Raw genomic sequence first — 16,044 nt, forward strand, 5'->3', positions numbered from 1 at the left:
CTACTCTATCATGCCTATATATTTTGTACCCTATTATTACTGTGGCCCATTGATTATCATTGTTCCACCAAGTTTCTGAGATGCCTATTCTATCAGCATCCTCATTTAATACCAGGCACTCAAGTCCAATCATCTTAGTATTTAGACTTCTAGCATTTGCATACAAGCACTTATGGTATTTGTCACTTTTTAGCTGTCATTATGTGATGTAATTGAATGGGACACTTTTTTCATTTGACTGTTTCTATTCAGTTCCTACCTTTGCTTCTATCCTCTTCTCCTAACTAGAATATAGAAAATCCCTGTTAATAGATCCTTCCCTAAGGGATCATAGAATCATAGAATATCAGGGTTGGAAGGGACCTCAGGAGGTCATCTAGTCCAACCTCCTGCTCAAAGCAGGACCAATCCCCAACTAAATCATCTCTGTCTGAATCGTGTGCTCTCTGTCTCTGTTGGATTTCCCCCAGCCCTTAGTTTAGTTTAAAAACTCCTCTACATCCTTTTTAATTTTACAAGCCAACCATCTAGTTCTGTTTTGGTTTAGGTGGAGCCCGTCCTTCCTCTATAAGCTCCTTCTTTCCCAAAAGGTTCCCTCGTTCATAATAAACCTAAAACTGTACCATCGTCTCATCCATTCATTGAGACGCTGCAATTCTGCCTGTCTAACTGGCCCTGGATGTGGAACTGGAAGTATTTTAGAGAGTGCTGCCATGGAGGTTCTGGACTTCAATCTCTTACCTAGCAACCTAAATTGGGCCTCCAGAACCTTTCTCCTCCACGTACCACGACCACCGGCTCCTCATTTTAGAGAGAAGTGTGTTAAGTTTGAAGTTTAAGTTAAAGCTTGCTATAAACTTTCCTTAAAATCTCGGTCATAATTGTGGAAAGATTTTTCTTTTAACCTGATTAAAATTAGATGTGAAAATGGAGAGTCCAAAATCAGATTGTGCTGCTTTTGAACGTTATGTCAAAACAAAACTCAAGTAATAGCAAGAGATTTAAGAAAATAAGGCAGACTTTGACGGTTCAGTAAAATGCTCTCTCAACTGGAAATACTTGTTGGGGGAACATTTACAAAAATAACTTCTCTAATCATTATGCATAGTTATTAAATATCACTGTATTAATACATTCAGAACGCTTGTTCAAATAATTCTTCCAAATGCTGACTGTCTTCTAGAATAACAAACATGCAGTGCCATTTTTTTCACCATTTCTGGTGTCTGGTTACATGACTTGAAAAAATTATTTCACTTGTTTTTAAAGGTTATATCTCTGACTGTCTTGTATTAAAGGATTTTTACAATCCAGGTGTTGCCGCCTGCAGTGTATTCAGAAATTCCTGGAGCTATCAAAGTGTAAAACGGCCTTATTAACACGCCATTACAATTGAAAGATGTTTTTATTTTGTTTTGGTTTTTGAAAAACACATGTAATCCACGTAATACTTACACTGGTAATGCTTCAGCTTATTAGTTAACTTGGTTAGTTTCCAGAGAACCAACTGTTATCTCAGTTCAGTTAGTTGATTGTCATATATTTTGCTAGTTTGCAAACCAGATGAGGAAAATATCCAAATAAATATTCTTTTCCAGTGTGGGGTGTGTTTGTGTTGGGGTGAAGGAGAATGACTTTTTATTCTTTGAAGTAAAATTTCCTTGTCAGATAAAGGGGATCTACTGTATATAAGTGGCTGCAAAGTTGCTTTCTCTAACATGGTGCATTCTAGGCAGGCAAGGTGGGTGAGATAATACCTTTTATTGGATCAACGTCTGTCGGTGAGGGAGACACGGTCCAATGAAAAATATTACCTTACCCACATTGTCTCTCTAATCCTGGGACCAACACAGCCACAACAACAGTGCATAGTGCATCCTAAACTGTTACTGCAGCAAATTCTTCAACAAGTTTCTGGTTTATGTGGGAAAACTGTTGAAAATGTGGGTGAAATCTGCAGTATTTTATGTTTAAACATGTGATGCATACCCTGAATGTAAGTCTGACTGATGCTTCACTTTTAATTGTTAAGGATTTGTTTTTTCCTTTTTTTTTATCAGTAGCTCTGCTTACATTGCTATAGAGACCGAAGCTTGTCCCATAATAGCATTTTGACAACACTAAGAGTAGACTACAAATCACTTTTGTATTACTCTCCCCGCTCTCAGCCTACTCTTCTCCACTCTCGATTGTTCTTCATGTTTTTGTTTTTATTTAGGGCAGCCAAGCATATCTGAAAGTATTAGTCATCTGTCACAGTAACTTTTGTAGACTTACACTCTTCAGGAAGTGAACAGAAATATGTCATAGTGATCTCTGGACACATTACTGCTTTAATATATTGGCACCTACATTTGGTGTCTTTGAGGGATTATTTATTTATTTTGTAAAAGGTTTTTTCTGGGTAACTTGTGATCTTTTCAGTTCAAAATACAATCAAAATAGCCTTGCTTAATTCTCAGTAATGAACTACAGCTCCTTTTGCTTTTTATTTGTTCTCTTATTCAGTTTTTAAAACAAGAACACCCTGTTAAATGAAAGATTGTTAGTTCCTAAGGCAGAGCAGAGGCATGTTGATACACTGACATTTTAAGAGAAGAACTGCCTAGTTCACATGCCCACTCTTTCTATAATATTTTAAATGTGTTTTTGCATGTTATTAGCATCATTGCAGTGAAAATACACACATTTCCATTGGCTTCAACAGGACTCGAGTTCATGCTTTAATACCCAGGCAAAACAGTGGGAGTTAATTTGCCTTACTTAGAATTGAACATTATTAACTCTTTCAGCTGTATAGCCAAAAAAAATATGTTTATCAGCTGACTGTAATATAATAAAATATTGTCAAGGTAGTGGGCCAGTTCTTCAAAAAACAAAGATAGGTACAGGTAGATGGATTGTAGGAAGGAAGAGGGAGAGGCCTGTGGGAAAGTCTGTGCGTGGGGTGGGGAGATGATGGGTAAGGAAAATGGTATGCTAACTTTTTGTTAAGCTTTTAGGGATCCTGACTAAAAGTGTTATGTAACATTGGTTGGTCTCTTTCAGTGTCTAGGCTTGTGCCTTGAGACCTCAATTTAAAATGCTGGTTGTGAAGTGAAGATCACATTTGAGTTTCATGTCTTTGATGGAAATGCCTTTTGAGCTTTAGTTCTGCTTCTTTTTTTGTTGATTAAAATAGCTTTTCGTGATAGTTCATGTCAGTTCAGCATTTTAATAGCTCTAAAACACACAATCCCAATTTTTGTAAAATTTGAAATTGGATTTCTAAATTTAGTTTAAAGCAAAGTGTGTTTTTTTTTTTTCCCGTCCTTTTGACTCTGATGTTCTAACGGGTTTAAAATGAAAAATGGGGTTTGAAGTGCACAGTTTTCTTTAGAACAGAGAAATTGGGTGGAAAAAACAGAAAAACAAGTACAGTAAAAGCTGTTTTATCTGGCACTTCACCAACCCGAAAGCTCTATAAACCGTCATTTCTGATCTTCATTGAAATTCCAGTTTATAGTCTGGTTGGCACGGGGCTGGTTGGGGAGCGGGAAGGGGTGTGGAGTGTGGGCTCTAGGAGGGAGTTTAGGTGTGGGAGGGAGCTTGGGGCAGGGGTTTGGGGCGCAGGGTGCTGGATCCAGGGGCTACTCACCTCAGGCAGCTCCCCACAAGGGGCAACCTGTCCCGGCTGCTCCTAGGTGGAGGCGCGGCAGGCAGCTCTGTGCGCGACCCCTGCCCCGCCACGCCCCGAGCACTGCCTCTGCAGCTCCCATTGGCTGGGAACCGCGGCCAATGGGAGCTGCAAGGGCGGCGCCTGCAGGCAGAGGCAGTGCACAAAGCTGCCTAGAAGCAGCCGGCACAGGTCGCCTCTTGCGGGAAGTCGCCTGAGGTGAGCGCCCACTGGGTCCGGCACCTCCTTCTGCACCCCAGCGCACTGCCCCGAGGCTCCCCCCACCCAACTCCCTCCCAGAGCCCATGCCCCACGTGCCCTCCCATGCCCCAACCCCCAGCCTGCACTCCTCTCCTCCCCGGCACCCACACTCCCTCCCTCTTAATTAACCAGCATTTTTCACTTACCAGCACCCCCATTCCCTCAACATGCTGGATAAAACAGCTTTTATGTAACTCTGGAGTTAGCTTCTCACATGTAATTCTAGAACTGACTGATATTTCCTTGTTCTCATTTGGTTTTTGCTGCAGTACCTGGGACTTTTTATTAGAGATGCATTCTCCTTCTCTCCCCACTTCTCCCCACCCCCCCGCCGCCCCTTTTGAGGAGTAGCTCAATACTATAGGTCTTTATTTTCATGATTTAAAATATTTAATCTTTGATTGTTATCCAAGTCTCTAGATTATAATAATAGTAGGTGTACATCACACAACCAGCATAAAATTAGACACTGATAGTGCCCTGTAGTCAATTGAGGCCCAGGACTAGAATTGCAGGGCTTTTGCAGGTCATGTTGAAAGTGGTTAGGAGAGTTGTTGGGAAGTTCTCAAATTGCATACCTCCACTATGCCTATTTCTAGCTAATGCATTGGTAGACTCTTACTGTCTCAAACACTAGATAGGGCACACACGAGTAGGGCGTTAACACACTTGTTTGAATAGAACAGCAACACCAACTGTGTGGTGAACATTAAGAGAAGATGAGTTCAAATAGAGGATGGAATTGATATGTTTTTAAAAATGCTAATGGCAGTGTATTATAAAACTATTACTAATCGGCACTATTATAATCATATTACCTTTTAATGTACAATAATGGATTAGTTTAAGATACTTCCAAATTAAAGAAACAAAAACCCCCAGTATAGTTAATCAGGTTCTTAGGTGGTTCTGTTCATTGGCTTGCCTTAGAGGGGTCAGAGCTGATCAGTGACTAATGAATTCTTGCTCTTTGGCAATAGGTTGGTTTCATCACAGACACTGTAATTTCAAATATTAGTTCAGGTACAAGGGACTGGCTGAATTGCTTGTGTACATTTACACTGGCTGAGCCAGAGTGTGACACAGATGACCTCTTGAGGCCGTTGTTGTTGTTTTTTTAAAATTAGTCTGTTTATTGGCTTTTAGTATGTTCTGTTAATCCATAAACAGAAACTCTTTAGTCCCCTTGCTTTTAGATTTCGCAGGAACAGCCAAACCTTTCTATATTCAGACGGGAAATCCATAATATACATTAAGCGTAAGGTGGGGCTTAAGAACATTGTATTGTTGTGCTTTAAGCCTGTATACATTAATTTACATTATTCTTGCTATACAGTTTGTTTTTTTAAAAGTCTAATTTCTTCCATGTGGTTGTGTGTTAGCAAATATCCAATGACTTTTTTTTTTCTAATTTAAAAGAATGCTAAAACATGGATTCAGGTAGGGCAAGATCTAATCTGTCTAGTTGTATGTATGCAAATCAGTCTTTTCTGTGCATTGCTGGTAAGTGTGTCTGTGTGCATACAAGTACATAACTATAGTCTTTAAAAAAAAGTCTTATTTTGACAGACTCCCATCAGCTAAAAATGGATGCTTGCAGTTTGCAAGATTTTAGTTTTTTCTGTAGGATTAAAGAACGTAAATCTCATTCTTCCATATTCAGCAAGTACATCTGGATAACTTTTTTGCCAGTTTCAAACTGTTGCCAGTGTAAAATTTTTTTCAAAGTACTAAGAGATTAGCCCCTTAATTGCTTGCGGAGTAAGTGCAAACTGTTTTTGAGTTAGAATAATGAAATGAACTCCCAAAACTGCTTTAGTTTATGTCCTGTGTTTATGCTACTGTAACTTTAAACTGCCCAGTGCCATTTTGGGGAAAACTTGTAAAGACATGCAGTGCTGAGATTTAGTTTAGAACAGATTCTTAGAGTAGTTATAAATTTGAAAATAAAGATTTGTAATGGATGTGTTAACAGCCCCGTTATAGTAGTGCTTCCAGACACTGCTAGAATGTGTGTGGGTTTTTTTTGTTGTTGTTTTTGTTTTTTTAAAGAAATTTACAGAAAAGCCTGTCAGGAATACTAGTGGTAAATGTGAACACTAGCACTGTTTCTGTCTTTTCCCAGTATATCTGAAGAGGCTGTTACTGTGCTGGGACAGAATAAAGCCATGCTGGTAACCAGAATAACTAGCTTGGCATAATAGCATGATGCCACATGTGAAAGAGACTACTTTGAAGTCTGTACTGTCAGTATTCTAAACATACTGGTTTAGCCTACCCTGCCAATACACTAACATTGGTTGAAATAAGGTGTTATGTGGTAGTATCTTTAAAACAAATATTAAACAATGATTTCAGTGAAATAAGATTTTTTGCTTTTGTGCTTTTTCTAGGTACATAAACTTCTTATGCAAAATAATTTTCATACAGTGCCTAAATGTCTGTTTTTAGCAGCTCACCTTTTAAGCATCCCTGTCAGTCATCAGCCCCTGGAGGGCACCAAACAGACCACAGAGCTGCAGAGTGGTCCCTGATGGACACCTGCATGACCGGCTGCTTCGTCAGTATTTCAGGCAATTTGTGAGCTGTGGGGGGGGGGAGGAAACAGAGGGAGGGGGGCAATGAATTAGACTGTTGATAGCGTCCCTACAAAGACTGCTATTAACAGCACGCTATTCTGTGCTTCTCTACTGCAGAAGACAGAGTGATATTCATGTTCCCACAGCATGTTGTAAAATGCATGAGATTTTGCTCATCCTTCTTGGAAATAAGAATAGAAAAATGAGAGCAACCTGAACCAGAAGCTGTTAGAAGAGCATGCAGAAATCTGCAGCAATTTATACTTATTCTTACATTTTTGCCTCCCTAACTATGGATTAGAAGGACTGGCATTTTTGCATTGGGCTTTTTCTATAATGGCATTTTTGTATTGTCTGGCCAGAGCTTGCACAAGAGGAAAACAGGCTGCTGAATTTAGTCACTGATCTCTATTAGCCGTGGCCTAAGGCTATGCTGAGGTTCATATCCCATTTGTATTGTTGCAGCTCAAAAGAAGAATGTTCAGAGGATGACAAGTGTATTCTGAGTAGGTAGGTTGTTTCCTTTTCATATGAAACCCATTTTTTTTCCTGCTACCATTGGTCAGAAATCAGGTTAATAGGAACAGAATGAAGCACAGTGCTGCAAGCACAGTACTGCAGTGTCCCTGTTAAGGTAGAACAATAGCATTACAATAGCTTTAAAAAAATCTTCGCTGGTTTAATTAAATAAAGCTGCATTGTGCTGGTTTGCACAGTGCAGTCTTTTCTTTCTTTCTTTTTTTTTTTTTTTAAACATATACTGCAGTCAACGCTTCCCTAACGAGGTGGCACTATTGTTGAGTTAGAGCGATAGAATCATCATACTGCTTTAGGGGACAGCAGGATTTAAAAGGAGATGCCTCACAGCCCTATTTTACAGATTGGAAGCATCGGTTTAAGGGCATTGGCAGAATCGCTTGCTTGTTCTTAGCAGCAGCCACTGCTGTGTCAGTAGTGTGTGGAATGGAAGTCCTAGTTGGTAGTCTGTTATGGAAACGCTGTTTACTGTTATTGTAGTACCGTGGTGACAACATGCCATTGAAATGGAAAACGAGCTCTCCTGCTATCTGGAAATTCCCAGTTCCTGTGCTTAAAACATCCAGGTCATCGCCACTTTCTCCAGCATACATGTAAGTGAGAGAAATGAGGATAAATAAGGTGGGATTTCTTTCATGAGACTACCATTTGGCAAAATACCCTGTTATATATTTAATGACATTGGCACTCAGAATTTTACCTTATTTTTTTCTTTCTATATATACAGTCTCAAATGTTACCTTCTTATTGTTTTCATGGTAGGTGTTGTCAAGTCTTTCCTTTGTTGAAATGCAGAGAAATTGTGCAGATTTCATCATATTTACAAATATTTTTAACTTTTCATTTGAAAAGTTCAAGTTATCATTGATTTGTAATACAGATCTCAGATCAATAAGTCTAAGCATCTAGGCAGGCATTTATTTGTGGCATATATTCTAAAGATAAATAGCTCTCTGATTGTTAGACATTGAATATAGAATCACCTGCTATATTGTTGTGCACTTTTGTGTGTGTTTTAGTTCTGGGATGGTACATCTTGACTTAAGTCTTGCTTTTATCCTTTATAGTCAAACTCTTTAAGAATTTAACATCTCACACTTATAAAAAAATACTTGAAATAAAAGCATGAGGGTTAAAACATTTTTTTATTGTGTGTGATACTTAAATGTAAAATATATATGCATTTGTTTATGCAGTTTGTTCACTCACAGTAGGTTCTAGATAAATGTGCATGCATTTTAATAGATACATAAAATGTATATGCCTGAGTTTCTTGGCAACTCTTAGTAAAGCTTATACTTCAGCTTCTGATTATGGTTGTAAATTTTGTATTAGTGTATACAGGTGGCTTGTTTTGCTTTAGCATTATGAAATAAAGCTTAATCTTGATTAAGTACACAATTTTTCCTCTTTAAGTGCTGTTATGGCATTTTTCTTTAAATCAGGAAGATTATTAAAAACAAACAGCTTAAGTACATTTGATATTGCACACAACATATGCTATGAAGAAAATTAATGGAATAAAAAGTTACTTTTAGTAGTATTCCTTAGTATAATAGCTACATTATTAATGCTTTGTGACTTGTGTAAATAGATGTCATTACTCAACCTTGTTATACCTAGGTTTTGCTTTATCTCTTATGAGGACACAGTGTGACATGTAGATGTTTACGGGTTCCATAAATATTTTTCTGTTGAGGGGTCAGTAATTTGTCAGTAAGATTAAAGCAAGATAAGGCACCTCATATGCATAGTCCCTATTTTTGTTGTGAAAAAGCTAATGTTTAAGAAGCTAAAATTCTCAGATCCAATCTACAATATATATGCCCTTTATTTAAATTTAGTTTTCGTAAATGCAATTCAGATCATTTTCTTAGCTAAGCAAGTTCTTAGCTACCAGAAAGTATCAAGGTATTTCTACTAAATGGGAGATATGAACTTATGTAGTAAAATATAAGACAAGGTCAAATATAAAAATAGTAGTATGTCAGAGAAGAGTTTGAGGCCTTTGAACCTATTTGGGGAAAAGAATGACTAGATATTGTCTGATAGACATTTTTGTGGATTTTAAAAATCACAAGATTTAATGAAGTCAAGATTTAAAAAAAGCTCCATTCCATTCTTGTCTGTCTACAGACATCCCGAGAGATGTAATTTATTTTATGCATCTTCTCTAAATTGTTACCTTTGTTTTCTGTGTGCTCCAGCATCTTTGATTTGGATGTGATGTTGACTTATATTGATGTATTCAATGTATGTGGAGCAGTTCAGTGATCACATATTAACTATCTTCTGTTAGGTACGTCTGCAGCATGTGAAATCCATGAACAGCTGCTTTAATTAAAAAAAAAATTAGTGCTACAGTCGGCACTGATTAGTGTCTAAGCAGACATATTTCTTCATTGATACACACAATCCTGGCATTAGCTGGAATATTATATCTTAAATATCATACTGAAATTATACATACATTATACATATTAAATGAGAAGAATTACAAAATGGATCCAGTTTTATTAGGCAATATATATTAAATGCTAAAAATAGCCTTCTGAGCTAGTTTTAAGAGCAAAATAGATGATAGACACTCACTACTTCCATTGCAAAGATTACGATAAATTTGTTAAGTATGTAATATGGTATATGTTGGTTTTCATCTCCATACATGCATTTTTTTTCTTCTACATGAAGTACTTGTGTGTATGTGTTTAATAAAACAAACCACAAATGACCTAAGAACTGACTATTTTTATTGTGTTGCTACAATTTCTTAATACTTTGGAGAATCTGGAATATTTGCACCAGTATCTAGTATTAGAAAACCAATGACAGGAATTAAGGTTAATTCTGACATCTAAATAGTGAATAATACTAGTTTATACTAACTTCATACATATACTGGCTATACTAGTAAAAGTTTTTTTTTTTAAATTTCTCTACTTGGTAAAATGCTATTCCTCATATTTCAGTTGTTCTAATCAGTTAACCTTGACTTTAAATATTGAATCCTGTTTGCTGTTCTAACCACTAGATAGTCATTCAGAAACAAGAGTAGGCGTCAGGATACCTAGGTTTTATTCTTGGCCCATCTACTTACTTGTGGTGTTTATGAGAAAGAGACACTGCCTCAGTTTCCACATATGTAAAATGGGTTTACTACACCTTACCCATCTTGTAGCTGAATATTGAGTCTAATGTGTGGGCATTCTGAGCTTCTTTGATGAAAGTTGCCATGTTAGGTACAAAGTATCATTGTTAAATATTTCTTGCTTCCCAGAATGGACCTGGAAGCTCTTCCGTAAACTGACTCAGTTTACAGAAGATGTTCTTACTTAAAGTTTGCTACTAATTGAAAGGCTACAGAAGTATTGTGTAGAGATCAATTTAAAAGAAAGCCCTCTGCTGGAAGAGATCTGTATGCATTTGATGTGTGAAACGACCTATTTGTTTCACCTGAGCTGATATCATTGTAGACTGTAGAACTCTGGGCTTTTCAGGGAGACTGGTGTTCTAAACTGGCCCTCAGACTGTTTCAGAGGTGAGATTACACTTCCTTGGTAGTGGGAAGGAGAGAGAGCACCATTTTTTCAAACCTCCTACCTGCTGATTAGTGGTAACTGTGACCTTAAAGGAAGCTTCTTGCCCTACTAATTAAAGCAAAATTGAGTGCAATGATTTATGTAAAAACTTCCAGATCATACTGGAACAGGAAGAGGTAACTGTTTAAAACGGTAGAGAGCAGGGCAAAATTCCCTTGGGTGAAGAGATGCGTGAAACCTATGAACTTTGTTTGAATTGGTCCAAAATAGTTTCAGCTTTTTACCTGGTCTGGTGAGAGATCATTTGGCATGTCCTAGCTGTGGTTGAGTAAGATGAGAACTGGGGTGTTGGCCCATGAGAAATATTTTTTAAGTATCATGCAGCTTTTCTTCATAAATACACAAATTATAAATGTACAGGGAATCTGTGTGTGCGCGTTTTCAAAAACTATCTTTCACTGCCATCCCTTTAATCTTCCTGTGTTAGCACCAAAGCTGATATTTTAGATTTTTTGTTCTAAAATTTGAGGGTTAGAGCTATTGAAACAAGTAAGTAATCTCACTGGCAAGAATGTACATTCATATTTCAATTATTAGTTGCTGACTGCTGTTGGCAGCACTCATCAGTTAATGTTAGTGTGGCAATGTGTGCAGTTTACCAGTAGGAGTATCCTAGAAAAAGGACAGGCAAAGTTAGACCATTATATGCCTTGCAAAAAGTGCATTTGTTGTAGATATGCATTGAGAAGCACAATAAAAATATTTAAATGAAAGTGGATAAAGGACATCTAAAAATTAATACTTCAGTATGGAAACACCATCCTGGAGGAAGGGTAGGAACAAACATTTCCAGTTTGGTCATACAAGACACTGCTTTTGGGGTGGTAAGAGGAGATGTACTGGGTCAGTGTTTGCTAACTAAGTGGTCTCGTTTGCTGAATGTTTCTTGGGTTCTGCATCATTTATCTGAAGTGGAGCAAAATTCTTCTCTCAGGTCTGTACAGTAGAAACTTGACTTTTATATTCTGCTCTCCGAACATGTGCAGGTCTCCTATTTACATTTATGGATATCTACACATGTACAAAAAAAGAGCAAAGTCCTACAGTGCCTATCTGAAAGAATGTATTTTTGCATTAAATAAACGCTTTCAGCAGATTTTTTTTTTTTTAAATGAGAACACCTATATCTTGATTTCTTACTGGAAGAATTTCTCTGAAAATGAACACACTGCTAACTGAATAAATAAGTCTTCAGTGTGGCTTTTTTTGAAAAAAATTACTAAGATGCAAAATATCCAATTTCTAAATGTTGTGCCTTTAATTTTTTATGTTGTACAATTATTTGGTTTTATAATTAAAGGAATAAATTTTTAAGATGACATTGATAGCAGAGTGGCTAATGTTAGGAGAAATAAGCTACTTTAAGTGATTCTACAAATACTTTGTCATCAAATGGTGTATAAAATAGTAGTTATTGTGAGTCACCCTTTTTGTTTGATGGAGTCAAAAAATTGCTGTGTAGTAATGAAAATAATTTACCATGTAGAAAAGTAGAACCAGTGCTAATACCCAAGATCACTTCAGTGTTAGTTTTCAGCTGGTGATGTGGCATATGTTTTTCTGTTTTCTCCTATTAGGTCTCCTATTGCCCTTTTGTGGACACTGAGGTTAACTGATACTACAAAATATGTGTATATCTTTAGAAGTTATGAGTGGAAATACACTTGTCCTGCTTGCCATTTTGCATGGGTCTGGCATTTCCTTGAAATCAATAAAAACAGTAATATTCTGTTATGTGGAGTGACTATTTCTTTGCCTCAGCGTTCGAGATCCCACCCAAACAGGTCTGCAGTATTGTCTGTGAAGGAGACGGCACACACTGTGTTGGACATTCCCTCTTTTGCTGCTACTGCTGAGTCCATGGAAGCTGTTTTTGTGCTGGTTTTGGTCACAGTGTAGAGTGGTCAGACGCTGAAGAACACAAGAGGGAGTGCATGCAGTTATGCAGGGACCATCTTGCTCCTCAGTGGCCTCCATCCTCACAAACATCTCTGTTTGAAGCTACAAAAAATCAGATCCTCTTAGTATCCTCCTCCTTTCCCATTTTCTCCATTTCAGCCTAAATCACATGTTGTGCATGACTTCATGACTACAGATTTTTATGCTAGGGCTTTGTTGCTGAGGCCCCACTGGGGGTCTAAGCAGACTCAACTTTTCCCCCAGTATGTTAAAGAAACAAACAACCCCTCCCGCAATTCTGAATGGCTAGACTCTTATTATTTTTTAATGAGTTAGTCCGTGAAACTTGTTCCTCTGTTTCTAGGGTAATCTGCCCTGAACCTGACCCTGCTGGCAACAAGGCACCAAACCTGAATCATTCAAATTACTGTCTGAGCATATCATTATTCCTAAACGATCTCTGATTGGTGGGTAGCCTTGAGTATCCCCCTGGTAGCCTAGAGATGGTTCCCCAGCTTCCCAAGGCAGCTTGCTTCATCGCTCAACAGTTTCTATTTTGAATCTACTTAAAATATGGCCAAAATGTTGTTAAAATGAGGATAACAATTTTTTTTAAAACTACATACGTGTCTTCCCCCAGTGATTCTTCTGTTTTCTAGGGCCAGGTAAATCACTCTTCTCTGAAGAGCTGGCTGTCTCCATTCCTATGTGCCAGTTGTCTTCTCTGTGTGTAGATATTTTCTCTAACTCCCTCGTCACCTTCTTCCACCATCCCACCTGGCTTGCCGCTGTCAGTTGCTCTCCTACCACCATTCGTGGCAGCAGAGGGGTGTCTGTGTTCAGCTCTGTATAGAGATGCTTGCTGCAAGATGGCTGGGGCAGAGAGGAGGAATGATCTCAAGTTTAATCAATGTTCTTCTTTCTGTACCTGAAACCAGGTTAAGAGAACAGAGTAATGATCAGTCTACACTATCAGCATTCGATGCTATAATTATTTCTAGGATTTAGGACAAGTAGCGTTTCCTCGCTGGGACAATGGGTTTCATTTTTTCAGTGAGAGAGGGCAGCAAATGCCCAATTAAGCAGATTTTTTTAGTCTCTTCAGTATGTCATTTTATATAGATCCATATAAAGTTAGTTTCATAACATTTAGAGTAAAATGCCACCACTGTAACTTAAACCTACTTCTGCTTGTTTTGTCCTCTTTGGGTGAAATAATTGATACAATTCTTCTTTATAGAGACAGCTTTGTCATAAATTTAAATTTATCTTTTTTACTATACTGAATATAGCTATTTTTCTTGAGATTTTCTTGTATAATATAGGCATCAATTTTTTTTTTACCTTTATTGCTTTCCCATGGAAGTGCCAAGAAGAGTGGAATAATTACCTGGTATGTTTTACACAGCGTATGACTATTACTGTAGTTCAATACAGTGTTACCATTGGTATCCCATATTTGGCTTATTCAGTTTAGCATCCACTGTATAAACTAGAGAGCCTTCTCTGTGGTACTAATGCTTAACTACTATTTCTTCTTTGTATATCTCTTCACTTCCTTTCTTTGTAAGCCATTTTAAAAAAAAATCTAATTCTGTTTTGTTAAATTATAAAGATTACACTGCACTTATTTTTCCACAATTAGTTGTGGGTTTTGTTAGCATACGAACAATTCAATTATTTGAGTCACTTATGAAAACTTCAGTAGAATTGGATGTCTTCCCTTTTCCTCCCATAAGTATCCTGGGGGTCAGAAAAGAGAAGAGGAACCATGAAAGTGAGCATGCAGCTGAGAGTTTCATGGTGTGAAAAGCAAAGTCTGCATGCACCTACAGTTGGGGCATTTAAAGTTCATTCCAGTTCTACAATTATTACCCACTTAAAAGGTTCTGCGACATATTTGCTATCTCTAGTGTCTCTATCTCTGTATTAACCGGACAAAACTCAGTGAATTCATAGTTTTATGGAAGTGGTAGCAGTGTTTGGAACAATTCTCTGGTTCTCATTATCTCTAAAAACAAAAAGGAATTATTTTAGTCTAATTGCTGTACCAGTGGTGGATAGCCGGCAGAGGAGAAGTTGGGCCACTTGGGAGTGAAAGACTTCTTCCCTGCTTTCTATGGTAGGTTTTGAGAGGTAACCAGAGTTGGCAGCCCGACTGCCAGTGCTGCCTTCTCTTCCTTCATCACTCTGTGGCTTGTGGTTGGCCACCCTTCTATGGCAGTTTAGGGATTTTGGAACTCCAGCCCTCTGTTATCTTTCATGTCAGCCTTTTCTGTAGCCTTAGGAGAGAGAGAGAGAGAGACCCTTTCCCCACAGTAGAATTAGCAGAAAGTGGTACTCCGCTTTATGCTCCCTGATTACCTCTTTGCTTCTGCTCTGACATCAAAGAGCAATACCCCTTGCCTCTGTTAGGAGGTAGAGTCTGGGAATAGAAAAATTGGTCTCAGTTTATATTACTTAATTTAACTCACAACTGGATTTTATTTTTGTCCTTTTCAATTTGTGTGGGTTTTTATGTGAACTACACTCAAGGATGCAGTAGTAGCACGCCCAGACAAGTACAGCACTTATACATTGCTCTTTTGTGACCCTAACACATTCCACAAGCAATTTCTAGTTTAAAAATAAAAATGGGGATCTTCAAAAGTGGTTAAGCACCCAAATCCTATTAAAAAATCAATGGGATTTCTGCACCTAACGCTTCGATAGCTTTGAAAACTCCAGCCAAAGAAGTTAAGCTATAGAGTTCATCTTTTTGTGACTTTGGGATAACTAAAAACTATTCAGAATGCTGCTGATCACTGAGACCCAGCTTAAGAGAACAGCAAGGCTATAATGAGGGAGGAGGTAGAAATTGGACTTCAGTAACTTGGTGAATAAAGGGTCCAGATTATTCCTCCACAAAACTTGCAACTTCTGTTGAAGTCAATGGAACTTGTGTGTGCAGCTGTCAGGATTATTAAGGCCTTATATTTGATAATAGAAGTTAATGTTTCCTTTTAATTTTTCAGCCAGAACAGTGTGTCTGACACGTACAAATGAATAGCTTGTGACTGGACACCTCATCAGAAAAGCATTCCAAGTAGAAATGTATGGTTTAGTTATTTAAAGTGTCAGAGGTCACCTCACTGATCTTTCCTAGTGTGATGCTTTCATGCATCTTGACTCTGGATATTTCATAGCAAAAGAGGACACAGAGTAGAGTACCCTATTATATTGTGAGTCAGCACCTGTGTGCTCTAAGAGAGAAGATGGAAGTTTCAAGTGCTTGTTTGCTAAATATTGCAGTTTAAAGATGAGTTAGACTTGCTGTCAGTGCTCTTCCATGCCATAAAATTAGTTCCCCCCCCTCCCCATCTCAGATAAAATCACTGATACATTTGTACCAGCAAAACTTTTATTTCTTGTACTAATGGATAAGAAATTTTCATTATAAATAGGCATTGGCAAATCACAATGCTGACTACTTTAAATTGTAGTTTAAATGCTACAGGAGTTGAGTACTACTGTA

General features: G+C 37.8%; 1 protein-coding gene across 13 annotated transcripts in view; it reads left to right on the plus strand.

Moving 5' to 3' along the window:
• KLHL13 (kelch like family member 13) overlaps positions 1-16,044 on the plus strand; it is a 120,763-nt gene that overhangs the window by 57,230 nt on the left and 47,489 nt on the right. For 5 of the 13 annotated variants that reach the window (XM_074962766.1, XM_074962769.1, XM_074962765.1 and 2 more), the window contains one exon: positions 6,961-7,005. The exons of 5 other annotated variants lie outside the window; for them this stretch is intronic. In XM_074962766.1, the coding sequence (XP_074818867.1) occupies positions 6,961-7,005 (45 nt within the window). Of the gene's footprint in view, positions 1-6,562; positions 7,006-7,089; positions 7,626-16,044 lie in introns of those variants that run through there. 3 more of the 13 variants (XM_074962772.1, XM_074962771.1, XM_074962770.1) reach the window with 3 other exon arrangements.

The sequence above is a fragment of the Natator depressus genome, chromosome 9 (assembly GCF_965152275.1).
Source record: "Natator depressus isolate rNatDep1 chromosome 9, rNatDep2.hap1, whole genome shotgun sequence".
In the NCBI taxonomy this organism is placed as follows: Eukaryota; Metazoa; Chordata; order Testudines; family Cheloniidae; genus Natator; species Natator depressus.